Raw genomic sequence first — 27,620 nt, 5'->3', positions numbered from 1 at the left:
GAACAGCCAAGGAGACAAAGTTCTGAAGTAATGATTTACATACTGGGATGTCTTGTTTGACTTTGAGTATTACAGGCCTGTGTTCTTGTTTTACACTGGTACTTTATTTTTGACAATGAACTCTCTATTCGATTAGAATGGGAGCTGAGTGAATAGTTCAGGAAAATAAATTTATTTTGACCATTTCACACCCTCTCTTTATTCACTTTCCACAAACATTCATGGAAAAGGCTCAGATTTTATTTACACAAATGTTAGTGGGAAAACTTTCTTTCCCTCCCGCAACCCCTCTGCAAGAACTTCTCTGAACTGCTTGAGAGAATCAGACCTCAAGGTCCTTATTCACCCCCACCCCTCCCTGTTTTTTTACTGAAGCTATGATCATCCAGTCAAGGAAGAGAAATGATACCATGTGACCAATCACATAGTGTGACTCCTGAATAGCAAATAGCCATAACTCACAGCAGACCCTTTACAAGCATTCCATAGGCTGAAACTCATTCACGTTGAACAATGAGTAAATGTGAACATACACATTCATAGGAATTGCAATCTGTTCATGCATAATTTGTGAACAGAAAAGGGACTCCGTTCAATTAATACATTGTTTTCAGTGAACTGCTCCCCCAATTCTTATGACAGTAACAATTTTACCTAGAGCTGGGTTTTAAAAAAAATGTTGTGTTTTAATGTTTTATCAAAATGTTTAATTTATTTTCAGTTTTTCCAAATTAAAACATTTTAATATTTAATTGTTTGGTCAGTTGAGTCTAATGATGGGATTTGTGTGTGCGTGGCGGGGGAGGGGTGAATTTAAAAACAAAAACAAAAAAAACTTTTTGGGGTGGGCGAAAATCTCTGGTGTTGGGAGAAAAGGGTACTTGTCTAAGAAAAATGTTTGTTCTGTTTTGAACAGCGCTGTCTTCAATCAGCATGGTAATAATGACTCTAAAGAAAAACCACCACCAAGTGTCTATAATCTTTGAAATAAAGCAATAAATATTCTTACTGGCAACTTGTTACAAACCAGAGAATTTTTTAAAATGCATTCACTTAAGTGTTGATGCCTTGAGGCCATTCAGCAATAGTGAAATTTAAAAGCCCTGTACCGGAAGCATAGTAGGAATTTTCACTTTAAAGGGAATCTCTTGAACTGTGTTTAAAGTATAGCCGGTCACAGCTAGAGTACTAGTGAATATTCATGAGCTAGCTTGCAGCAAAGAATGGGTGCCAAGGGCCAATTCAGTGCACAAACATAAAGCAATCTTATTTAAGAGTTTTTAGTTTATAAGCTCCTACGGTGCAAAGCAGATCTTCAGTCTAGCTCATTTGCTTTCGTATACCCAGAGTAACTAAACTTGCATTGCTTTCCAACCTGTATGTATTACTGGAGATCAGGACTCTGCACGTACAAGACTTTGCACAATGAAGCCTCCATGTGTAAAAAGGAAATAATACAGCACGTACATACAATTAATTTACTCCAGTTTGCATCTTTAGATTCTCAAACTAACCACATCCACGTCACTATTTGCACTCTTGTTGGCAGCCTTAGCGGAGAGGCCAAGAAACCGAGATTGGCCTTCAAGTTTTAGGAGGCCTTTTTAATAATTGGGGCACTGCAGTTCGCAAATTCTCCTTGTAAGGACCAGCAAATGCTTATTAGGAGAGCTTACGCACACATCATAGTCTTATTCAGAGCATCTAGCGTCTTTTTGGAGAGAGAACTGTACATAATTATCTTTCAAATCACCATGAATTCACTTCCATAAATACTCCACATATCTGCTAAGACTGTAATTTTTAATGAACTCCAAACTTCACCAAATTCAAACAAATGTGCATAAGTGTATAAGTAAATAACAACAATTTTACAGTGGTCTAGGGAGAAGTTTGCAAAATTTATAAAAACGTTCAAAAAACAAATTTCTATTTTTACATAAACTTTGGAAGTGGTGAACAGAAATGAATTCAGAATCTACTGATTGGTGGAGTTCTTAAAATCATGGCTTATCTGTATATTTATTACTTTACTGCATTGTCAGACACAAATCAACTGGATGAGCCTGAGTCATCAAACCTGACCTAAAATAAGTTTGCTTTAGTGATCTAACTGGTCAATAACCATTTAGCACTTAAAAATAAGTACCCGCCTACCAACAGGCTCAGACAGGTCATGTGCTGCATTGATCTAAAATAACTTCATATGATTTTAGAGATGAGTTAATTCACATTTGCGGTGGAGGTATTGATTTTGATTGGAACCATAGTTTTGGGGTTTCTGGATTCAGGCCCATTATGACAAATCAATGTTAATTTACTTAGAATCCACACTTGATATTGAGTAGGCATAATATTAAAATGAAATTATAGGAAAATGAGACTTGACTTAAGGGGGACATTGAAGTGGCTTTAGGCATAACTTCAGCCAGGGACCAATTAATATCTAAAGCAGATACCACTATGTTAGGGCAGGGTGAGAGATGCTAACTCTGAATAAAATACAAAAAGCATTGTGTGGGGGAAATAAACTGAATTCTGGATGTGCTCTTGTCACCACTGAAATTTGAACAAACATCCATCTTTCAGATGTACATGGGATTACAAACAAATAGGAACCCCAAACTGTTTGTCCAAAGATGGATTTGAGAAAATAATCAGTGAGCAAGAGATTGACAATGACACTCCTTATCTCTTTGGAGAGGACAGCTGTGTAAATACCCTTCTGGGAGATAACTGTCATGACAAGTCACCCTTAATCGTGTAAAATCACTGGCAAATATAACTGGGCCAACTGGAAGTGAAACCTGAGACCAGAGGCTGGGTCTCTGATGCTAGCAAGGTAAAGTAACGAGATAGAAACAGCTTGGTGGAGAGGCTGAGTTCTTTAGGGATGTAAACATGTTGCTACTTCAGTCATTTTAGTTAAAAGTCGACCTCTCTAAATGAATTTGCCGTTTTAAGGCTAGAGATGTATGCACACCCTTACTCCGATGAAGTGAGCTGTAACTCACGAAAGCTTATGCTCAAATAAATGTGTTAGTCTCTAAGGTGCCACAAGTCCTCCTTTTTCTTTTTGCGAATACAGACTAACACGGCTGCTACTCTGAAACCTCTCTTGTATTGTGATTTCTCCTGTCATACATTTTGTTTTCAATAAGATCACTTTTGCGTGATGTTTTGAGGCAAATTCACTGTGGGCTGCATTCTGTAAGGGAAATAACCTATATGTCGTTATTGCTTACCATATGAGTGTCTACATAATAACTCATTCATAGAATGTTTTCATGAAGCCATTGTATAATCCCTGAGCCCTGACTACACAAGTGGCTTAGTACTGTTGTAACTGCACAATTGATCAAAAATGGGTACTACTTTTCCTCCACAGTGTGGAGTTACATGTTACGGAGTAACATGAATTGCATTTTTTTGTAAGCGTTGTTAGACAGTTGCTGAGTAAACTCCATTGCCCACATATTTCCTCCAGTTCCTTTAATCCTATTTCTGTATCTAAACACCTAAATTTACATTTGTTTGAAACACAGAATAGTTTTCTCACAGTTTAATTTATTTTTTTTTCTAAATCTTTATACATTGCACGTCATGTCCAGCGTTGACAGGTTACAGGGTTTGATTTCTTTTTAAACTTTAAATAACAAAACAAAGTAAAACCATCGGCCCCCCACAACTTATGGGATTGCACATCTGCTTATCAGCTGCATGAATATCCGGCTGTGCCACCAGTTGCCACGATGTCTGTTTCTACTTAACCCAAAATGGTTGAATCACCTCTGATCCTTTCTGCTTGTCACACTGAGTCTCATTGCAGCACTGAAAGGCAGACTGCAAAATCTTGATATACTGATTATAGTCCCGACTCTGAGCCTACTGGTGGTATTCACCAACAATACTTTTTAGGCCTCATTTCTTGTTCACTTTTCCTGAGATCTGTGTCATTACATTACAGTGAGTTTGTTAATAGAGATGCTTCAAATTAAGTTACTGCAATTACCAAAAACTCAATTAAAAAACAAACAAACAAAGGAAGAGATTTCTGTGATAAAAGCCCTTTCGGTAATTGGCATATATCCAGCACAGTTTGCCTCCCTTCATAGCTGATAGCCCACATCCTAGATTCAGCTCTCTAAATTGAAGGACACTCACTTAGGTTAATTTAGGAAGTACATCATTCATTTTATCCCCACAATTCTTCTCATCCCACACCAACCTGGTATTTATCAGTGTTTGCTGCTGTGAATTGAGGTTAGAAATGCTGCATCATTAAATGTGTTAAAGTAATCCCACATCAACCCAAGCTCCTTCTTCCATTAATTTTGTTGTTTCCTTGTTTGAAAATTTTGTCACTAATGTTAATGACTAGTGGTCTCACGTTTATGCCTTGACGGGTTGCAAGCTTCAGCCAAAGGTGTTTCCTTAGGAAGTTTATTTACTGTTGGTTGACCAGTGTGTACTCTATTCATAAGGAGGCACTGGATCCTGAGAAAACTCAGTGCGAGCCTCTCCCATAGGAGGTTTCATAGTGGCCTCCTCATAGGATGGAGGCAAGCTTACAGTGAGGAAGGTGGCTTCAGGGAGCAGAGTGGAGTAGTGGAAATTCTGCTCACTGTTCCAGGGCAGCACCGAAAGGAAATCAGACACATCACGCTCAGGTAGGTGCTCTGGGAGATCAATACTGAAGATCTGCCCCTGGGGGCTAGGTCGCTGGCAGCGGCGATATAGGAAGAGCAGCAGGAATGCCAGGAAGAGCAGCATGGTGGCAGGCAGGATGATGCATAGAAATGGTTCTATGTCCTCTTTGGTGGAGCTGATCTGATGTCTGCTCTGTAATGAAAACGAACAAGAAAACTTCTTTAGCTTGAAATCTCTCTTTTGGCTCCCTTTTTACTTTAACTGTTGGATACATACATCCCCCCTCCTTCATTCACCAAATGCTTCTGCTTCTATTTATTTGGTGATCTCCTATCTTCCATAGTAGCTGTTCTCAAACTGTAGTATGTAGATTAGTGGTCTGCAGAGCCTACCCTGGTAGTCCACAAAATGAAACCCTTTGAGAACCAAGGTCTGGTAGAATTGATGTATTGGGGGTGGGGGAGGAAGATCTCTCTGAAGTGGTCCACAGAAGGAAAAAGGTCAGACAGCCACTGCATGAAGCCCATAACTTCTGTTTGAGCAATAACATATCTTTAGGCCTGGCAGGATTATATTATTATTGGTGAATGTGAGTAAATGCCAAGTTCACCATACACACAGAAACTGATGAAAAAACATTTTCCACTGATGATCAAAGCTTACAGACAGGCAATGTAAGAAAAATGCTGCTTGAGAACTTTAGAGTTTGATATAAGGATATTTACTTTGTGTAATATTGACATGATGTCGACAATTTGTGTGTTAACGGTTATAAAGCTTTAACTTTTTGAATCTCAGAATCTACGGTCATGAAATAATTGTCACTTGTCTATTACCTGACCCTCACATAATTTCCAACAACTGTGTAAAAATTTAAGTATTTAAATGGAGAAAAATAAAATGCTTAAAACCAGTAATTTTACTCTGCCACAAAAATTTAAATTGATTAAAAATTGGGGGGGAAAATGCTTAAAAACAAACTTGGTTGAAATATTTAAAAAAAAAAAAATCAAATTCTGCCAAGCCGGCACATTTCTTGGAAAGACATTCAATCATCATTTTAAGGCTTCAAGTGATAGAGAATTCACCACATCCATAGGTAAATTATTCCAATGGTTAGTTACCCTCATTGCTAAAAACCTGTGCCTTTTTTCTAGTCTGAATTTGTCTGGCTTCAGCTTCCAACCATTGGCTTTTGTAGTGCCTTTTTCTGCTAGATTAAAGGCCTATCTGCTATCAGACATCTCTTCCCCAGGTGAGTACTTATAGAATGTGATCAGGTCACCTCTTAACCGTCTCTTCGATAAACTAAATAGATTGAGCTCCTTAAGATACTCGTTACAAAACAGATTTTTCCAGACCTCAGATCATTGGTATAGCTCTTCTGAACCCATTCCAATATTTCAGTGTCATTTTTGAAGTGTGGACACCAGAACTGGACACCGTGTTTCAGTAATGGTCTCACTAGTGCCATATACAGAGAGAAAATCACCTCCCTACTCCTACTTGGCATTCCCCTGCTTATATATCCAAAAATTGTGTTTGCCCTTTTAGCCACAGCATTGCACTGGGACCTCATGTTCAATTGTCTATGTACCATGACCCTTCCACCTATACTATTCGGTTATAAATATGCGATCATGAAGAAGTAACAAGTCAGAAGAAAGTAAAATTAAATTTCGGCTCCCTCTAGCAAAATGGAGCGTGTAGAACAGTGGTTGTCAACCAGGGATCCAGCAGGGGCCACAAGCAGATTTCAGGGGGCTGCTGAGCAGGGCCAGCATTAGACTTGTTGGGGCCCAGGGCAGAAAGCTGAAGTCCTACCACAAGGGGCTGAAGCTAGGGTTGCCAGGCACCCGGTTTTCAACCGGAACGCCTGGTTGAAAAGGGACCCTGAACCTTCTGGTCGGCGCCGCCAAATGGGCTGTTAAAAGTCCAGTGGTGGTGCAGCAGGGTACCAAGGCTAAGGCTAGCTCCGTGCGCCTTCAAGAAGTGGCTGCCAGGTCCTTGCGGCCCTTAGGCACATGGGCAGCCAGGGAGGCTCTGCGCACTGCCCCTGCCCCTAGTGCTAGCTGCGCAGTTCCCATTGACCAGAAACTGTGACCAATGGGAGCTGTGGGGGCGGCATCTGCTTCCTGGGAGCCATGGTAAGCACCACCAGGACCCTGTACATACATTCCCTGTAAGCTGGGTGGCCGGCTCTCAAGGGCCACACAGGCAAGTGGGGAGAGGTGCCCCCTCCCCGGCCCAGGCCCGCCGGAGCTGTCATGGAGAGGCACCTCTCACCCAGCCCCAAGCTGCTGTGGGGTGAGAGGGCTGGGGGGAATCCTCTCTCTCCCCACCCCAGCCCGAGGGCAGCCTGTACTCCAAACCCCTCACTTCCAGCCCCACCCCAACCCTCTTTCCCAGCCCTGTGCCCCTTCCTACACCCCAAACCCCTCAGCCCCACCCCCACCGCATGAATTTTGTTATGTGCACCAACATGAAGGTGATATGTCAAAATATATAACAAGATATAACAAAATTCATTCCACGCATGGATGTAAAAAAATTAGAGGGAACACTGCCCTGCACCCCCAGCCCTGAGCCCCCTCCTGCACCTCAAATCCCTCATCCCTGGCCCAACCCCAGACCCCACACCCCCAGATGGGCCTGCACTCTGAACCTCTCTGCCCCAGCCCAGAGCCCCCTCCTGCACCCAAACCCCTCGGCCCCACCCCAGAACTTGTGCCCCCATCTGGAGTCCTCATCCCCCCTGAACCTCAACCCCCTGCCCCAGCCCAGAGGCTTCTCCTGCACCCCCAGCCCAGAGCCCATACCTCCCCCAACACCCCTGTCCCAGTCCAGAGCCTTCTCCTGCACCCCAGACCCCTCCTCCCTTGCCCCACTCTAGAGCCCAACCCCTCCAGCCAGAACTCTCAACCTGCCTGCACCCCAACCCCAGCCCGGTGAAAGTGAGTGACGGTGGGAGACAGCAAGTGATGTGGGGTGGGGAGATAGAGCGAGTGGGGCCTTGAGGAAGGGGCAGGGTGGGGCAGGGGTGTTCCGTTTTGTTTGATTAGAAAGTTGGTAACCCTAGTTGAAGCCTGGGGCCCAAGTCTCTTCTTCCCCCCACCCCCCAAAAAGGGGGGCTGAAGTCGAATCCTGACTACCTCAGCTTTGCAGGGCCCCGTGTGGTGTGGGGCACTGGGCAATTGCCCTGATTGCTACCCCTTAACGCGGGGCCTGGCTTTTATATGCAGAAAAACAGTTGTGGCACAGGTGGGCCTTGGAGTTTTTATAGCATGTTGTGGGGGCCCCAAAGAGAGAGAGATTGAGAATCCCTGACTTAAACCAAACTTTTTTCCAGGTGGTTGCTAATTGTGTCCTCATTTTCTGAGTGCCTGACATGAGGACTTGTGGTTTGGAGAACCCAAATTAGGGGACATTTTGATCCTAATCTCTCCGTCTCAGTTCCCCATTTGTAGTAATACCCCCTCATCTCCCTGGGGTGTATGAAAATAAATTCTTTCATATCTGTGAAGCACTCAGATACTGTAGTGATGAACACCATACAATAGCCTATGAGGAATTAATAATTCAATCTTCAGAGCAAGGTTTGAATAGTTTATAGTAAATAGGGCCTGGGGCCATACCAAATAATGAGAAAACAGTGTATTGAATAAGTGCTCATTAAATGAGCACTGTCCATCCTGTCCTCTGGATGAGGCAGGGCACCTCTGGAAAAAGAGCACATGATCATGTCATGACAAGACTATCATAATGTGTGCACACACAAGGGGACTAAATTAAGGTTTTACAGGCAACTTTACCTCTGGCATTTCCCAACTTTCGGGGGCTTGACTTTGAGCGCATAATATTATTTTGGTGTAGTTTTGTGTGTTGAATATTGATACTAAAATATGAACTAGCTGGTATTCAAAATGATCAGTCTGGTTTTGTCTCTTTGAATTTGAGGGGGGAGGGGCAATGGATTCCTCTTTCAAAACTGATCGAGAGGTTAAGGACCAGATTATCAACTGTCTAGCCCTTTGTGTAATTACTTATACCAGTGAAAAGCTGGTGTAAATCACTACCATTCCTATTCAGTAACGTTTCACATCTCTGCATTTGCTTTGCACAGATAAAAATGACTCCCCAAGGGAAGTATGTTGTGAAGAATCAGGTTCTAGGTAACTAATGCATTATTTGGATATTTTTAATCAAAAGTGCATTATTAAGGCCAGGGCTGCGGTCCTCACTTGAGTCATAATTCACATTTGACCTCTTTGTCTGGGATACAGAAGAGGAGAGATTATTTTGATATGCCTCTTGCCAAACACTTTACATTATCTTTGTAAACACTAGAGAGATTGATCCAAGAATCATTTAGAGCTAGTAAATTTCTTATAGGCATACCTGAATACTAAAAACCTATCTCCTGGAAAAGAGTATTTGGAGACTATTTGATTTATCTGTTATAGACTTTCTATATCCCCTTTTCTTAAATTATTTCATTATTATTATTTATTATTACTAAAGAAAGCTGCATGATATAAAGACTTGTCTGTCCCTTTAAGAAGCAAAGTATTTCATGTAGATCTATTTGAAAAAGTTTTGAACAGAAATATTTTCATGCAATTTAAAAAAAAAATCACCTTTTAAAAAATCTGTTTTCCTCCAAAGTGCTGAGAAGCGAAATAGCAGAAATGTACAAGTGCATGGGTACCAGAGAGTGAAACTGTCTAAAAACAAATAACACTAAGTTGCAGTGTCTAGATGAAAAAGCAAAGAACATGCAGTGAGAAACTCCTTAAAATTTAAATGATAGCATTCTCTGGACTCATTTGTTCCTGCTGCTTGTCCTTTATTTATTTCATAGAGTCTAAGGCCTGAACACTGTGGTCATCTAGCCTGACCTCCTGTATAACACACGCGACTTCCCAAACTAGAGCATATCTCTTAGGAAAACAGCCGATCTTGATTTTTTTAGAATTGCCAGTGAGGAAAGATCCGCCATGACCCTTGGTAAATTGTTCCGCTGATGCCAACAGCCTCTGTGTGTGATGACATAGTTAGTTGTTGTGGATAGTATGATATCCTAAACAAAGGATTATGACTTTGAGTGAGAAAGAAGCAACAGGAGCAGATGAGCTTCTCTTCTATTCACGAGAAATGGCCTTTGTAATAAAGGAAGGGGGAAGGAGAAACTAAGAAAATTGAGAGACACTTCAAAAATTGGTTTCAGAGTAGCAGCTGTGTTAGTCTGTATTCGCAAAAAGAAAAGGGGTACTTGTGGCACCTTAGAGACTAAAAATTAAGTTTCCATTGGCATACACTAGTTTATAGAGCTTCAAATATAAATGAAATTACTTGGGCATTTTAAATAACTTCCTGTGAAATTTATCCTCTCTCCCTTAATTTACATCCCACGAGGAACAGAAAGAAAGGGTTAAGTTTCAAACAACTGAGCACTGGAAAGGAACATAAGGAGTAAAGCCTTTCATTACAAGTCAGCCTGTACTTGTTTTAACATGCTGGGTATGCACAACTGCCAGCTTGCCAGTTACATGGCCTTTGTCAGTTTGGATGGGCTTTTCACCCATCTGAGTTGGTAAAGGAATGAAACATAGAGAACAGATGAGTTTGTATGCCATTTCCATAAGGAGGAACTCAATTGTCAACTCTGTTTAGATAAAATAAAACTTGTCACTATCCACAGACAGACTCATTGTAGATGATGACGTAATAAGGGAAGTTATGAGAAGGTGTGCTTCCTAGAATGATGCAGGGGTGGAAAGGAGATGCCTGGCTGCTGAGTTCCTACTAAAATTATTATTTTAAATGCTGCTATATTGTTAATGATTTATTAGGACACCCAGAGCCTTGGATGGTATATTTGAATTATTTTAAATCTAAATATATATGAAACAGGAGAGGGACTGAATGATGAATTGAATATATTCATGCTTTTTTAAGGAGGCGCAGGCGATAAACACGAAGGCAGAATTTCCAAAACTTCCAATCAGAAGTCATTTGGATTTGTGCTCCTAACTCACTTAGGCACCCTTGAAAAATGTCACCTTCATTTTTTAATAGGTTTCTTTTATTTTTTTAAAAACAGTTTTCACAGCATTATTGAATGTTAAATTGATTGACACAGAAAATATTCATTTGATGTGTATCTACATAAATATGTAATGTATAAAATCCTATTTTAATAGTAATTATCTGTCTATATAAACATTATTTTGTTGCAGAGTAACGTTAATCTCAATTTTCAAAGTTATTCATATGCCTGTTAGCATGGAACACAGAATTTATATTTTATTTTTCATCGCTGGTCACTTCTGTTGACAAAAGGATGTTCGTTTAACAGGATGAAGACTTTGCCATCTATTATTGTTCTGGTAGTGCCAGTAATGGGCTGGTTCTGTTTAACTTAATCTGGAATTAGTTACCATCTCAGGGACATAAAAAACCCCACTTTCCTTATTTTATTTTGTTCCAGTGTGCTTGATGTCTTGTTTGCTGCAGCTTTCAGTCTCATTCCTGGTGTAACTCTGCTCAAGTTGGTGGATTTACATCAGGGTTAACCTTGCACCTTTAAAGCGGAGACTGGTTTCAGTACATCCCAGGCAACAATGGAAAAGCAGGCTGTGTTTTCATCTCTGACAGACGTTTCCCTTCCCCCACATCCCTACATATTTCCCCTCCACTAAGAAGTAATCATTGTACAGCTTAGAGAACAAGAGTTCATTGCTGAGTACTCCTCACTCTAACAGCTGTAGAAGGGCTTCTAGGGATCAGAGCCAAAGAGTGTGTGTGTGTGTATATTTAAAAACAAAAGAAAGGAAGTATAAAATGTAGAATGCAGCATACTCATTTTTTAATTAATTTGGAAAATGAAACTTCTTTTGCTGCCTATAACTGCAAGTTTTTCCTTAAGTTTTAAAGCTTAAATATATTTGTGTTTTTGTAGGAGAAAAGCAAGCTAAATGCAATGAGGAAATTCATCAACTTTCTGTAATTAAATGCTATCTCTGTTTCCATTGGTATAAATTCTAGTGTCCCAACATCCAGTCATTACCACTGTCACATACACCAAAGCGTTTCACAAAAAAAGAAGCCATGGTACTGACCTGCAACTGTGTTTCCAGAAGTGGCACACCTGGTTCACTAGTTAACCAGTCGTAGTTTCCCCTATCCGCATGTCCAAATTTCCTCCAGCTGCTATCTAAGAGCCACCTCATGCTTTCATTAACCTGATACTCCGTTTTAGTCCTTCCACCTTGCTTCACAGCTTTAACCAGTGCCCTCACCTCTTAGTCCAGACCCAGATGGGAGGCTCTCAGCTAATGATCCTTTATAAATTCTTCCCTGTTGACAGTGGTGAGGAGGGGAAAAAGTGAAAAACCAACCAAATAGATCTCAGATGCTACTCTCAGTTCCAACTCAATCTCTCTGGATTTGCTTCGGTGGCCTACATTACCAGAAAAGCTGGCATCAGGTATCAGGGACGGGGTAGCATTCTGATTGGAGAGTTCCCTGCACTAGGATTATTAAAGGGGAATTTGCATGTGAATCTGTTACCACATGGTCCTGACTCTTTGTGGATAAATAATTTTCTAAATTTAGATATCTAATACATATCTTTTTGGGGTGTTTTAAAGAGTTCCTATGCCCAGAGAGAAAGTTCTGTGCACCTTGTAAGAAAGGGGGAGAGGGGGAATCAAGCCAAATTTTCTCTTTACCTTTGCTGGAACACACAGTAAACAGTGAGCGATTTCTGGGTAGAGAGGCAAGGACATAAGGCTGAATGCTCTGCTGAATTATTTAGGAGCATTAGAATGTAGATGTTAATGATAAATCCGGTGAGCAATCTCTGTCAGCAAAGGCTTTGGTCACTGAGAATGTATGATTACTTTTAATAATTATAACAAATCTGATAACTGCTTAATTCTGCCCTTGTTTACTCCTTTTTAGGGTAAGCATCATTAGACTGAAATCAGTTTAGGGTTTTTTTTTTTTTTTTTTTTAAATCCCAACAATGTGTATTCACATCTCATTGAGGTGGTATTTAGCTAGAGATAGGTGGAGGGAGGACTATTTTTTGGAAAAGTGGACAGGTTATTTTTTCATTCTGAGTAGAAGGAGAGACTGTTAATAATTGCTCCTGCAGTTGCACGTACTTTCAGTAACCAGACAGATTTGGTTGTGCAGGCAAGAAGGAACATGGCCTAGAGATGGGAACACAGGTCTGGGTGGCAGGATTTCTGGCTTTTATTCCCTTTTCTGATACAGCCTTACATTTTTCTTCTCTAATTTAACACTCTAAAAAGACTTTGAGCCTGATTCTCCAGTAAAAGGCAATGGGAGCTGTGGGTACTCAGCCCAGCTGAAAATCAGGCTCATACAATAAGGTATTCCATGCACACAGTTTAAGGGACGTAAGTGTGTGTGTGTGTATAATATAAAATCACAAAAAAGTCATAAAAGAACATTATGAAGGTTGCAAAGTCGAACACTGAAAATTTAGGAACTGCCAGAATTATGGTTGCTTGTGCAACCTTAAATTAGTCCCCTCATGCCTATGCGTTACAATAGTCTTTCATTACAGGACACCTGTCTCATTCATTGCACAGAATGGCCCTTCTCTGGTGACGAATCAGGGTTGTGTAGTGAGGTAAACTGTTTGCAGGGCCCTTTGTCATTTGTTGCAGAAGTTGGAAGGTGTGTAGTGAATGAGTCAGGGGGTTGAAGGAAGAGAAAAGATGGTCTCATGATTAAGGCACTAGAATGCCACCCTGGGAAATTGGATTCTATCCCAGACTCTGCCACAGAGTTCATATGTGATGCTGGGCAAGTCACTGCAACCAAATTCTTCACTAGTGGTCACTGATTGTCCTTTATTTTGCAGATGTCTTACTTGAGACCTTGGGTCTAATTTACAGAAATGCTCAGCACTCATAGCTGCAACCAAAGTCAATGGGAACTGTGCTTTGAACACATGAAATGCTGTATAATACTAGGTTTCAGAGTAACATCCGTGTTAGTCTGTATTTGCAAAAAGAAAAGGAGTACTTGTGGCGCCTTAGAGACTAACCAATTTATTTGAGCATAAGCTTTGAGACACTTAGGACCTGATTTTTCAGAATAATTAGTATTATAAAAGATGCATATAAAGATGCAATGCGTATGCATCCGATGAAGTGAGCTGTAGCTCACGAAAGCTTATGCTCAAATAAATTGGTTAGTCTCTAAGGTGCCACAAGTACTTCTTTTCTTTATATAATACTAATTATTCTGAAAAATCAGGTCCTAAGTGTCTCAAATTTGGCACCCAAAATTATGGATTTTTTTATCTTCATCTTTGTGCCTCAGTTCCCCATCTGTAAAATGGGGATAAAACCCAAACTGCACATTAGGTAAGGATGAGACATCTATTTTGCCAGTGGGTCTTACAGATATTTGCAGAACTGACACCCACTCCCAGTCCTTAGGCTTCTAATCCCATTCTCTTTGCCTAGAAGTCCTATTCTTACCTCTCCAAACTCCCCATCCCAATACCCATCTTCCCTCCATGCATCCAGTTCCAGGCTCCTTTCCCAGCCAGTCCCAGTTTTCCCCTTACAGCTCTTCATCCACTCTGTCTCGTTTCCGCTCCCACCGGTCCATATTGCCAATTCCCATTGGCTGCCAGTCCAAGGCTCCTCATCCAGTATCTGTATCCTCCCCTGCCCCCGTCCCTTCCTGATTCCTTGCCCTAGTCTCTCCCTTTCCTTGCTCCTTACCCCAGTCTCTTTACTGAGGCAGCACCAGTTCTTTCCCTTCACCCTGGATCCTCCATCAGTTTTATTCCAACCTTCCTCTACTTCATTTCCTCAGCCCAATTTGTCCCCAATCCCAGTCTCCTTTCCCAGGGTGTCCCTCCCGTAACTCCCAATCTATTTTCCCTCTCCTCCCCTGCGGCCTCCAGGCCCAATCTACTCCTTCCTTAGGTCTGGCTCTTGTCCCATCTGCATTTGAATCAGGCAACTTCCTTCTCTACCTACATGGGGAACAGAAATTTGTTAATAGAGAGCTCTTCAATCTAACAGACAAAGGTATGGCAATGTCTGGAAGTTGAAGGTAGACCAATTCAGACTAGGAATAAGGAGCAAATTTTTAACAATGAGAGTAATTAGCCAGGAGGACAGTTTACCAACAGTTGTGGTGGATCCTCTCCTGGAAACTTGCAATTCAAGGTTTTCTAAAAGATATGATCTAGACAAGAATTAACTCAGGGAAGTTCTGTGGCCTGTATTGTACAGGTCAGACTATATTATCAAGTGATCACTTCTGGTTTTATAATCTATTAATCACACTGCCTGGTCCCAGTGTGGGGATCATTGAGAGCACAGGAGAGAGTCTCTCTGCTGTCCTTTCCGGTGATTGTCTCTAACCCGATATATAGCAGATAAAGCTGCAATTGTAGGGAAAATCCTGCTCAGTCTTGCACTAAAGTATACCCAGTAAAGATGGAACCTTTGGAGATTTTAGCATGAAACCGTAAGTGGGTGCCCTCAAAGACTGGGGGGGAGGGTGTCCAAAGTGCAGCTAACCTTGAAACTATGACACCTGTCTCTTGTCTCTACTCCTACTCTTGCACCTAATGGCACACCTTCTTTGTTATAATGGCTGCTGTGTTGGAAGGGTACATAAGACACAACCTGACTGAGCCTACCACAATATAAATGTTAAATAACCATGAATGATGCCTTACCACATTAAATTGTAGTGTTTCTTCCTGAAAAGCTACATGTGCTCTTGTGACAGGAAGACCCTTTATCTCTCATGCTATGTGGCAAATGTTCTCTCTTTTGTCCTTTAAAAAAATAAATAAATAAATCAGTCCGCTTGTTTCTGTAGGTTCTCGACCATCTCAAGATTTGGCCTTGTTTGAAGTTGAGAAGTCTGAACAGCAACCTGTTTGTGTAATTTAAACAGACAAGCAAAAAGGCTGATAAATGCTTTTGGGAGCAAAACCAATTTGTACCTAAAGAGCCTGATTCTTCTCTGCTGTATGTTGGAATAGCTACCCTGAAGCCAAGGGAGCTACACTGCCTTGTGCTTGCTGAGAATCTGGCCAATAATGTTGCCTGACAAATTAAGCACTCTTGTAATCTTTAGCAACTGAGATAGAAGGAACAAATTCCCAAACATTTTCATCCTGTTAGAATATTGTCAGATAACGTGGAATGGAAGCAACAGAGGCAGTGGGAGCAGAGGGAAGTATGTCTGTGGTATTGATCTGGAGTCGCTGCAGATGATCAGTTGGAAGCAAAGAATCTAGATAGAAAAAGGCTATTTAGAGCATCCAGTCTATTCCTCCTGCCAAAGCAGCATTGTACCTACAGGATATTCCTCAGTGTTTTGTCTACCTAGTTTTGTTCTGAAGAACTCCACCATGAGATTCCACCATTTCACTTGAGAGACCTTTTTTCTAGAGAGAAATGTTCCTAAACTTAGCCTAAATTGTCCCTTGTTGAGTTCAGCCTGAATATTCCTGTTCACCCTAAACCATTTGTTTTCCCTCCTTAATGTTTGTCCTTCCAATATTTGCAATATATAGTGTTATCTTGTCCCCCTTTTAGCTAAGCTTCAGCAAATGGTCTTCTGTCTTTAAAGTCAAGCTCTCTGAACTCTTAATTATCATAGTTGACCTTCATTGGCACTGCTATAAGCCGTTCTTCAAGTTGGGGTGCCCCCCAAGGAATGCAGTATTCCTGCCTCTTGTGAATGTGCTTTCTGAGAGCATTTTCCAGGCTTTTCTCCAGTCACAGTGACGCTCCAGCAGAAGGAATACATTTGGGGGAGAGGGAGTGGGTAGTGGATTACATTAGGTTAGGCAGGCTGGGTATCCAATAATAAACCAGAAGCTAACAGCAACACAAAGGTAAGGAATATCCTCCTTCCCATAACCCACAGGCAGGTGCCACAGCAATTTGCTCACTCAGTGAGGTGGGAAGGAGGACCCAACATTATGTTAACTTTGATGTCACAGCCACGTTCTAATGTACAGTCTGCCCACTTTGAAATCCCCCTCCACTTTCAAAAGTATGTGATACTTTTCTTCACTTCCTGTCCTCAGCTGGGAGTTGGCATCAGTGGCACTGGTTTCCTGTATTTGGTGGGTTTGTTTGTTTGTTTGTTTTGGAAGCATTTGGGGAATTTTTCAGACTAAAAAGTGCTATGTTATTTATTACTATAATAGATCTTCCTTTGAATGGATAGAAAGTATTTATGCTGTCAAAAGCCTCTGCTTCCTGTGGTAGCGCTGGCAGTGTTGTCAATGCCGCTATCTCTGCTGCTGTCTTAGGCCCTGATCTCACACCATGGAAGTGAATGGAAACTTTGATTTTGATTTCAATGGCTGGAGGATTAGGCCGTTAGCTAATGTGCATAAGCTTGCTTGGCATATCCAAAGCAGGCTATGGGCCTGATTCTCCACTCTTTTCCATCACTGTTACCCCAGTGTAACTCAGCTACAATCAGTGGAGTACACAAGTGTAAAACTGATGTAACAGAGTGGCTCATCAGGCTCTGTCTCCTAGACCTATAGGGTGCCTCCCTACTTGAAGAATAAACACATTTCTTTATCCTGGTCTGTTTTCCGCCTTTCCACCAGGGACTATTATTCTCCAGCCATCTACCTTCTGCTCAAATAATCTACAATATGTTTATTTGCAATTTCATACAAAAGCCATAAGTAAATATCTCAATCAATAATTAAATTTAACTGCTGGGTTGTGCACTCTGCTCTTCCCAGCACTCTATCTATAGAGATGCAGAGGCAAGCAATGTTTTTACTTCAAAGTAATATATAATAACATCTGCAAGTAGAAAAGAGCTCTTAGATCATGTAGTCTGCCTCTTGCCAAGTCACCACTGTTCCCTTTAGTGCATCTTCTAGTGTGTTTGTTTTTTATTCAGATTACTTTTGAATGATGCAAGACCACCACCACTATATTGCTTTGGGAGACTAAGGCCCTGATTCAGTGAGGGCTATGCAACACCACTACTCACATGCTTAAAATTAGGCACATGCTTAAGCATCTCACTGATTATATTATATTACCATTGAGGAGTTAGAAGTAAAGAATTTAGAGATAGGGAAAAACCCTGTTACAGCATCCAGTCCATTCCTCCTGCCAAAGGAGAATTTCAGTCTATTGACTTCTCAGTGGGACTATTTACATGCTTAAAACTAAGCACATACTTGTGTATCTTGCTGAATTGTGGGCCTTAGTGTACTTCCTCATCCCTTTCTCTTCATTGTTCATCCATTCCTTCATTTCCACAGCTTAACTGACTTATTGTTTGCTGATATGTAGCTTGTCACCAGCTGGTACTTGTGTGATGATTTTCTCATTATGTGCCCACAGACCAGAATTGAGCATATAGCTTAAACTGCACATAACTTCCCCCTCAATGAGTCAAACTGTTCTCAGATGCAGAAAAGAGATGGGTAATGTTACTCTTCTCTTCTCCTTCTGGTGTGAGATAAGACTGGAGTGTGTTTTTTGGAGGAGGGGGAAAAAGAGATGCTGAGAGTATATAGAATGTTTGTGTCAATCTTTTGGTAAATAAGCTTCTTGTTTCTGTATAAAGTCTGTAAATAATTAATGTGTGCACAGCTGGAAAAGCATACAGAATAAAAATGCATATTTATTAATGACATTACTAAATTAATCACTGGAAATCTTGCCTAGAAAATAAAACCTATAGTTATTAAAGCATACAAAATGTAAATACATCCTCTCTGCTCTACTCTTAGACTCTGCAGAAAGCAACTTTGACACAGACCTTATATTGTGTGTAGCACCCATCCATTTGTATTACAGTAGTGCCTAGAGTCCTCAGCTGAGATGAGGGCCCCACTGTGCTAGGCTATGCAAGCACATAATAAGAAAAGTCCCTGGCCCAAAGAGCTTACAATATCAATAGGCAAAACAAAAGGTGGAGGGGAAACGGAGGTTGCACAGCATTTCAGTGGTAGGGCCGGGAATAGAGCTGAGGTCTCTTGAGTCCCTATTCTCTACTATATCACAGCGCATCTTATCTCTTCTGACTTTCGGGGAGAAGAGTGACTCTCAGCCATTCTCTGCTTTCTGTAGTAGGCAGGCCCTGTGATGGAATGCTAAAATGGTATTATAAAGTTCAGCCCCTAGGCAATGGTGCAAGTAAGCCAGTATGGTCAGGTAGGCCATACCATTAAGACATTTATTGCCAGTACACCATACCGGAAAGCCACATTTCCAAGAATGAATGTGTAAAGCCCCGCACGGATGCAAATTTATACTCGCAGAGGCAGATAGCCGCAAATAGAAATCTGTATCCGCTGAACCGCCGGGCTCTCCCGGGAAGCGCAGCGGTGAAAGGAGCAGAACATGGGGCTGCTGCTCCCAGGAGCCAGTGCCCAGTGCAGGCAGGTCCTCTGGCGCGGCTGTACCAGCCCTGTCCTCCGGCAGGGCTGTACAGACTCCAGACGGGAGACGCAGCTGCATAGAAGGGCTGGGGGCGGTACAGTCGCGCCACAGGACCTGCCTGCACTGGGCACTGGCTCCTGGGAGCGGCAGCCCCACGTTCTGCTCCTTTTGCTGCTGCGCTTCCCAGGAGAGCCCTGCGGTTCAGCGGATACAGATTTCTATCTGCGGACATCCGCATCCACCGGTATAAATTTTATCTGTGCAGGGCTCTAGTCACAGAACATTTTTTGTGAGGAGGGGGCAGGGTCAGGGGGTCTAGTAAACCAGTAAGTTTAAAATCTACTTGCACCACTGTCCCTAGGTCATGCTATGTGTAACATACCATACCTGAGCTGGTAACAGCCGTTCCTGGGAGGGCCCTAAAGTATCTCAGAGAGAACACATCTCTCTCTCTCTCTCTCTCTCTCTCCATGATGGAAGCGCTGTAGCCAGTCCATATCTGGTACAGAAAGCTGACCTGCTAGTAGCAGCCTTGTAACCTACTATGTATGAGAATTACATGACTAGCCGTCTGATGATTTTTCTGATGATCAAGCTTCACTAGCATTTCTTGTGTTTCTTACTACCAGAGATGAGGCAGAACCTGATTCTAGCCAGCTGTCTCATTGCTTTACAAAGGCCTTCCCCGAATAAAGAATCTGGAAAGCAAGTCCAGCAGCATTCCTCCTGAAAGATAGTCACTGAGGGCCAGATTTTTAGAGGTGTGTAGGTGCCTAGAGTTTGACTTAGGTGTCTAGTGGGATTTTCAAAAGCATCTAGGGAGTTTGACCCATTAGTGACAGCGGCAGAACTGATGATTCATAATTTACGTGTAGAGAGCTTATTCTTATGGGGACAAGTGCATTAGAAATGCTTAGCTAGATAAATCTACTTCTTCAAAACTTCTTGGAAAGACGAGGAATACATCAAAGTAAATCAATTAATTTACAAAACTCCACTCCAGAATCAAAGGCCTTTGCAGCTCCTTTCCCTATATGTCTTTGGAACTGATGGCTGAGATTTTTTTTTGGATTTACAAAAGTTGATAGCTAAATGGACCATAAAAGTCTCTCCTCTCTACCTATTTTTATGCATCTTTATAGAAGTCCAGACACACATACCATGTTGTTACTAACAATTAAACCTAAGGTTTAAAGGTTAAACAATTAACAATAAAGTTGAACTCTGACCTTCTGAACTAAAGCCCCTTCTGGATCACAGAGAGAAGCTAATTCAATAGAATTTCCAATACAGATGTTAAATCCAGATGACTCTATGAATCAATGTGGGGACCATTTAAAAAATCAATACTGTATTCAGTACCTCTAGCAGCTGCAAGAATTGCAGTAGCTCTGTGCTTAGAAGATTCTAAAGAAACAGAGGTGGATACCACATTACTATAGACCAATATTGAGGTGTAACAAATACTGAATTTGAAGTGGTCCCTACTGAATACAGATTGTTTTCCTTTGCCAGTTTCTTTCCATTACTCTGAAAATAATATCAATGTTTCATACAGTTCAGATGAGCATCCATACTAAAGTGCTGACTCTTTTGAGACTTGTCCATTATTAGAGGACGTCTGTTTTTTTCTAAGGTTCTGAAGTTCACCGTTTTTGTGTTGCGTGCCCTGACTCATCACTGCAAGGCTGGCCTTAGATACAAGCATTCAAAGGTATGTCTACACTGCAATAAAAGACCTGTGGTTGGCTTGGGTCAGCTGCTTCACACTCATGGGGCTTGTAGAGTGAGGCTAGAAAACTGCAGTGTAGATGTTCAGGCTGGAGCCTGGGCTCTGAGACCCCTCCAAGGGGGAAAGGTTTTCAGAGCCCAGGCTCCAGCCTGAACTCAAATGTTTACATAGCTATTCTTAGCCCCCTCTGCCCGAGCCCCATGACCCTGGATCAGCTGACCCAGGCTATGAGACTTGGTGTTGCAGGCTTTTTATTGTGGTGTAAACCTACCCCAAGTGACGGTACTAACTCATCCACTCAGGACCTCTCCTCCAGCAGAAAGACCTGGATGAGCTAAGCTCATCGTCAATCCAGATTTCATCCTCTCTGGCAGCAGGAATGAAAGCTGAAAAACCCACCTCCTGCCACAGATCTCTCCCTTGCAGAGTGGAATCTGTTCTATTAATTCAGGTGGAATACATGGGCTAAAGGTGTCAACATAACACAGTCACTGTGCAGCACTCAACAAGTTTGGGGTTTGTTGTATAATTTGCTTAGTACCATGGCAAACACACCATTAAAAATCCTGTTAAACTTTCTTTAACGATAAAGAGAAGAAGAAAAAACAGTAAAAATATTTGAAATGTACTCAATATGGATTTCATTTTAACAACATCCCTTGTTCCCCTTCCCTTAAACAGGAGAGAGGTTTTAGAAGGAAATACCCCCATGCCTCTTGTTTGACAGGCTCTTGGATGATATCAAAGATGGTAATGACTCTCCTTGTGGGGAAAAGAGAAGTTTAGCCGAGATGGGCTGGAGCTGTTTCATCCCACGTGGTAGTTGGGAGTCAGTCGGCAGAAGTGGCCACGTCCTCTCGTTCCTTCTCTCTGACCTTGTTTGGTCAGGACATCTCTCAGGATTAGGATGAAGAAGGTCTGGGGGGTCCCAGGCGATGATGGGGTGGCAGCCATGATGGTGAAGCTTGATTCAGTAGCCTCCATCTATTCTTCCCTATTTTCACCCCCAACGACTTCTTTTGTAAGGACCCATGTGTAACATCTTATGAACTTTTACATACTACTTGCAGTTGAGCGCACAATTAAGGTACATTTTTAGGCCCAATTTTTCTGACTGATCAACATGGGGACAATTCACAGATATTCCTTTCCAACACTGTTGATTTGGACCCACAAGTTGTGAGGTCAGTTCTCCATAACTGCAAACTTCTCATACATTTTCTAGATCCAGGCCTTTTTCAGCAATACGGCTTTCCAAGCATCTCCCTCCTGTAACATAGCTGTGTTTTGTATTTTCTCTTTGATGTATTTGATTGCATTTTTCCAGGTTGCATCTCACTTTAATTCCTGCCATTTCTCTAATCTCTTTCAATCCATTTATATCTTCTCTCTTGACTCTCCTGTGTCTGCAATTCCCCTTCAGTTTGTATTGTGCATGAATGTAGTTAATGTGCATTTATATTTCCTTTTCCAAGATCGTTAATAACATTTAACAAAGTAGGATCCAACAATGACCATCACATGACCTCGCTAAAACAACTGAGCCCAACTAAGTGCAGTCATTGCCATCTATGACTCTGCTTTGCCTACAATCTGTTGATTGGTTTTGAATCCATTTGACAGTACCATTGTTCAAGCCTATTTGATTTAATTTTTCTAATAGAATTTTGTGAGGCAGTGTCTCATGCTTTAGTGAAGGCCAAGTACGATATCCACTCTACTGTCTTAACTTTCACTGCTGATTCAGTAAATTGGATCAATGAAACCTGATCATGTCTTCCTAGCATGCTTTATTCATTGTTGGTCCCATGTCACTTATTGCTCTTAATGTCTCTTTCTTCTAGGTGCTAAAGGAGAAAAGTTGCCTCATTACTTGATTAGGGATTGAAGTTAGCTCTCTCTTTCCATATTTAAAGACTGGAAACAAATATGCACTTTTAGTCATCTGAAACCAGCCCAGTTCTTCAAGAAGCTTAGAAAATGCCTGATGATAATGGTTTAATTAGTTCCTCTACTAGTCTCTCTGGAGACTGGAATGTGATTCCAGACCAGAAGAGATGTGTGTATATATATACGACATTTTTCTAGTACTCTTTCACAGAATTCTGTAGATTGCTATATCCTATATGTTGTCATTTAATGTGATGATATTTGGTCTGCATGATCTTATTTCTCTTGTTAAGGAGATGAGCAGTGTTTGAGAAGCTGTCAAATGGAGTTTCCAAAATACACTCATACAGTAATATACCCAATGTATTGATCCTTCTATACATGTAGTAATAATAATGGCTATGAATTTAAACACTGATGACTACTAAAATAAACACATTTTCATAAGATTAGAAGTGTCTGAACTGGGGATGGGTAAGAAGTGATGGGATGCTTTTACTCTCTTTCCCCCCTCTCCCTCACACCTCACCCCTTTCAACCAGCAGAGCTGAGAAGTAGGGTATGGCATAACCACACACATAGCAGATGAGAACCTGTCAATATGACAAATCTCATCTAAATCACTGACATGAATGAAGGGTTTTTTGAAGAATCTTCCAGCAATATGATCAAAGCTTGTTTTGTTTTGTTTTTTTTCAATATTTGTACTCCATTTCAGCAGTCTCTACAATAAGTATTGTAACACTTTTTTTTCCAAAGGGCTTTAGATACAGCCATTTAGATACAGTCATCCCAAAACTCTTTATGAGGTAGATAGTTAAAAACTATTAATTATTATTGCAAATAAGAGGAAACTAAAGTCCCAGGCCACAGAGACAATCAATGTCAGAAGTAGGAATTAAAAATCAAAAGGCCTGGGTTCCCAGTCCTATGCTCGGTCCCCTAGAATACACTTTATTTCTAAAAAGTAAGAAAGTTATACTAAGTCCATGGACTACTGAATCCAGATGAAAGTTGCTGAATTGAAACCTGCATTATTTAACAAAGCATTCACCAACAGGCTCCTGGGAATTCTCCTGTTGATTTAATTTAGCAGACTCAGAGCTGGAACAGCACCCTGATCCAATCTTGCACTGTATACTGTTCCTTGATTTCAAAAAGGCAAACTTTAAAAAAATTAAGGGAATTAGTTAGGAAAGTGGACTGGACTGAAGAACTCAAGGATCTGAATGTTGAAGAGGTTTGGACTTTCTTTAAGTCAAAGCTGCCAAAACTATCTGAAGTCTGCATACCAAGCAAGGGGAAAAAATTCATAGGGAAGGGTTGCAGACCAAGCTGGATAAGCAAGCATCTCCAACAGGTGTTTAAGAGAAAGCAGAAGACCTACAAGGAATGGAAGATGGGATGGATCAGTAAGGAAAGTTACCTCTTGGAGGTCAGAAACTGTAGGGAGAACAGCCAAAAGCCAAGCAGAGTTGGACCTTGCAAAAGGAAATTAAAACCAATAGTAAAAGGTTCTCTAGCCATATAATTAAAAAAAAAATCAAGGAAAGAAGAAGTGGGACCACTAAGCACTGAGGATGGGGTGGAGATTAAAGATAATCTAGGCATGGTCCAACACCTAAACAAATACTTTGCCTTAGTTATTAATGAGGCTAATGAAGAGCTTTGGGTATTGGCAGAGTGGCTAATGGGAACAAGAATATGGAGGTAGAAATTACCCCATCCGACATGGAAGTCAAATAGTTTAATGGGACTAAATCAGGGGGCCCAGATAATTTCTGTCCAAGAATATTAAAGGAACTGGCACATGAAATTGCAAGCCCAATAGCCAGGATTTTTAATGAATCTGTAAACTCAGGGGTCATACACTATGATTGGAGAGGTTTTAGAATTGCTAATATAGTTCCTATTTTTAAGAAAGGGGGAAAAATTGATCTGGGAAATGACAGGCCTGTTGATTTGACCTCAATTGTATGCAAGGTCTTGGAACAAATTTTAAAAGAGAAAGTAGTTAAGTATATAGAGGAAAATGGTAATTGGATAAAATATAACATTCATCCCATAGATTTTTTATTTATTTATTTTTAAGAACCCATACCTTTTAAAAAACAAAAAACCCCATCACATGCTTATGCAATTTCCTGGTTTCTGCTGGGTGTGGAGGTGAGAGTATAAGATTAAGAGTTAGTCAATACATGTGTAAGTAGTGATTTAGGTGTGGATAGAGGGGAATAATGACAAACTACAACTATTTGAAGGGTGTAAACACCAGAGAGGGATTATTTACTATGATACACAGAAATATAACAAGATGTGTTTTTTGAGAGGAGAAATTTAGGCTGAATATCAGAATGAGGGCTTGATAGAGAGATGTATTAGGTTATGGAGTAATCTCCTCAGGAAAGCTGTGGAGACTCTTACCCTGGAATCTCTAAAAGTAGACTCGGGGGGGGGGGATGGGGGGGTGGAAAACATGAGCAAATATGTCCTACTAAACGGTCTAGATAATACTTAGTCCTGCCTTGAATGCAGTGGGCTGGACTAGAAGACCTCTTGATGTCCCTTCCAGGCCTATGATTCTATGGAGAAAAATCCTGCATTGGTGAGAGGCAGTATGGGTGATTTTAACAGTACTTTGATATGTAACATACATAGTTCTATCAAGTTTGCTGATCACTGTTCCAAAATCCAACATGCAGTCTACCATCACAAAAGAAAGACATTGAGAAATATCTGCTGCAATCAGATGTTCCCAAACACATTTGCTCTGAAAAGAATGTGAGAATGTTGTAAGAATGGCCATACTGGGTCAAACCAGTGGTCCATCTAACTCAGTATCCTGTCTTCAGACAACAGTCAATGCCAGGTGCTTCAGAGGGAGTGAACAACACAGGCCAATTTATCAACTGATCCATCCTTTGTAATCCACTCCCATTTTCTGACCGTCAGAGATTAGGGACACCTAGAGCTGCAGATGCATTCCTGATCATCTTAGCTAATAGCCATTTATGAAACTATTCTTTTTTTAACCCAGTTGTAGTTTTGGCCTTCACAACACACCCTGGCAACAAGTTGCACCGGTTGACTGTATGTTGTGTGAAGAAATCTTCCTTTTATTTATTTTAAATCTGCTGCCTATTAATTTCATGGTGACCCCTGTTCTTGGGTTCCGTGAAGGGGTAAATAACGCTTTCTTATTCACTCTCTCCACTCCAGTCATGATTTTGTAGACCTCCATCATATCCCCCCCTTAGTTGACCTTTTTTCCAAGCTGAACAATGTCTTTTAAAATCTCTCCTCATATGGAAGCTGTTCCATACCCTGAATCATTTTTGTTTCCCTTCTCTGTATCTTTTCCAATTCGAATATAGCATTTTTTGAGATGGGGCAACCAGAACTGCATGCAGTATGCAAGGTGTGGGCATACTATGGATTTATGTAGTGGCATTATGATGTTTACTTTCTTATCTATCCCTTTCCTAATGGTTCCTAATATTGTTAGCTTTTTTGACTGCCATTGTACATTGAGCAGATGCTTTCATATGCACCCTACATAATCAGCACCTGCTTAATCAGCACTTTTACCAGGAATGAAATTAAGTATAAAATTACTTAAAGGCAAGGACTGCTGCTTAATTGGGGCAGATTTCCTACTTAACTGAGATACCTGCAAGTGATAAAGTAACTTGCAACAGGATTAGCCGCTCCCTGGCCTTATTGTTGCTAGGTACTTCTTGGAAGTCTTTCACTGATATACTACTCCTGGCACAGCTCCATTGGTGGCAATAGTAATGTAGATATGTCTTAGGCTGCTGTTGCCATTTTTCCCACAGTGTTTGACCCACTGGAGCTGTCAGGGGATCTCTGGCTCCTGGATACTGGCTGTGGTGTAGGAATGCTTTTCTTCTTTCCCAGGCCACATGGCAGGATGTGGCATGGAGGGAACTGCTTGAGGCTTGGTGGTCCCAAAGTGGAGTTGCCTGAACAGGCCTAAGTCCAAGGGGAAGAACCAGGGCCTTGCTGGTCTTCAATTGCTTCCTGCTGCTGTTTTCAAATCTGAGGATGCATTTGGTTTCAGATGTAAGTCTCCGAGGTAGAAAGGATAATGTCCATCAACAAGAATGCTTGCTCTCCTGAAAGCATGTGTTGGCTTGGAACTCAGTGAGTATAATCTGGGAGAAACACAAAAGAGTCTATGGCAAACTATGTTGTGCAGAATATCCCTTCCCCCTTTTCCCCTAAAAAAAGGATGAAGAAGATTTGATTGAGAGAGAATCTAGAAAAATAATTAGGCAAGCTAAATTTCAACCTGCACCTTCTTTTCTTTTTTCATGGTCGGCTTTGCAAACTAATAATCTTTGATCTCTGGAGTTTTGAGCTGGCCACAAGAGCCTATATGAAGGTATTTAATTATTTAGTGTTCTTTTAAAAGAAAAGGTAATGTATGCAAGAGAGAAGTAAGATCCGCTCTGCTGAACACCAGAGCAGCTGGGACTGTACATGAACAGTTAGCTATATCAGAGTGCTCAAACTCCATGGCTTTTTCAGTGGAGCCCATCGTAATTCAATCCAGGAATCCAATACTCATATTTTTCCCATGAGGGGATTAATTACATTGCTGTGTAGAACATTTTGACACTGAAAACCTTTGTCACCTTCCTCTCCCCTCTATGGGATATGTGCAGTACGTTTTATAAAATGATTTCCCTCTTGTCCTCCTTCACTTTCCATGAGATTGATATCCTCGCTGATTGTCCAGGCTTGAAGCTGTTTTGATCTTCTACCTCTGGTCACCTTTGTCTCATTGATCCTATAGGCAGTAATTTATTTACTAGGGTTCATTCTGGAAATCTAATCAAAGCATGTTAGACTCGGTGAGGTGGATCACTGCCCAG

At 41.2% G+C, this 27,620-nt stretch overlaps 1 protein-coding gene across 1 annotated transcript; it reads right to left on the bottom strand.

The window, feature by feature from the left end:
- Positions 1–3,613: 3,613 nt before the first annotated feature.
- On the bottom strand, positions 3,614–12,251 carry SMIM28 (small integral membrane protein 28). The gene is made up of 2 exons (XM_074946974.1): positions 11,772–12,251; positions 3,614–4,842 (listed from the first exon to the last, which is right to left on the bottom strand). The coding sequence occupies exons 1-2, from the start codon at positions 11,880–11,882 to the stop codon at positions 4,474–4,476; spliced, it is 480 nt and encodes a 159-aa protein (XP_074803075.1). The 5' UTR covers positions 11,883–12,251; the 3' UTR covers positions 3,614–4,473.
- Positions 12,252–27,620: the final 15,369 nt, after the last annotated feature.

The sequence above is a fragment of the Natator depressus genome, chromosome 3 (assembly GCF_965152275.1).
Source record: "Natator depressus isolate rNatDep1 chromosome 3, rNatDep2.hap1, whole genome shotgun sequence".
Taxonomy (NCBI): domain Eukaryota; kingdom Metazoa; phylum Chordata; order Testudines; family Cheloniidae; genus Natator; species Natator depressus.
Note: the sequence above shows the minus strand (reverse complement) of the source record. Positions and strands in the feature narration are given on the sequence as shown.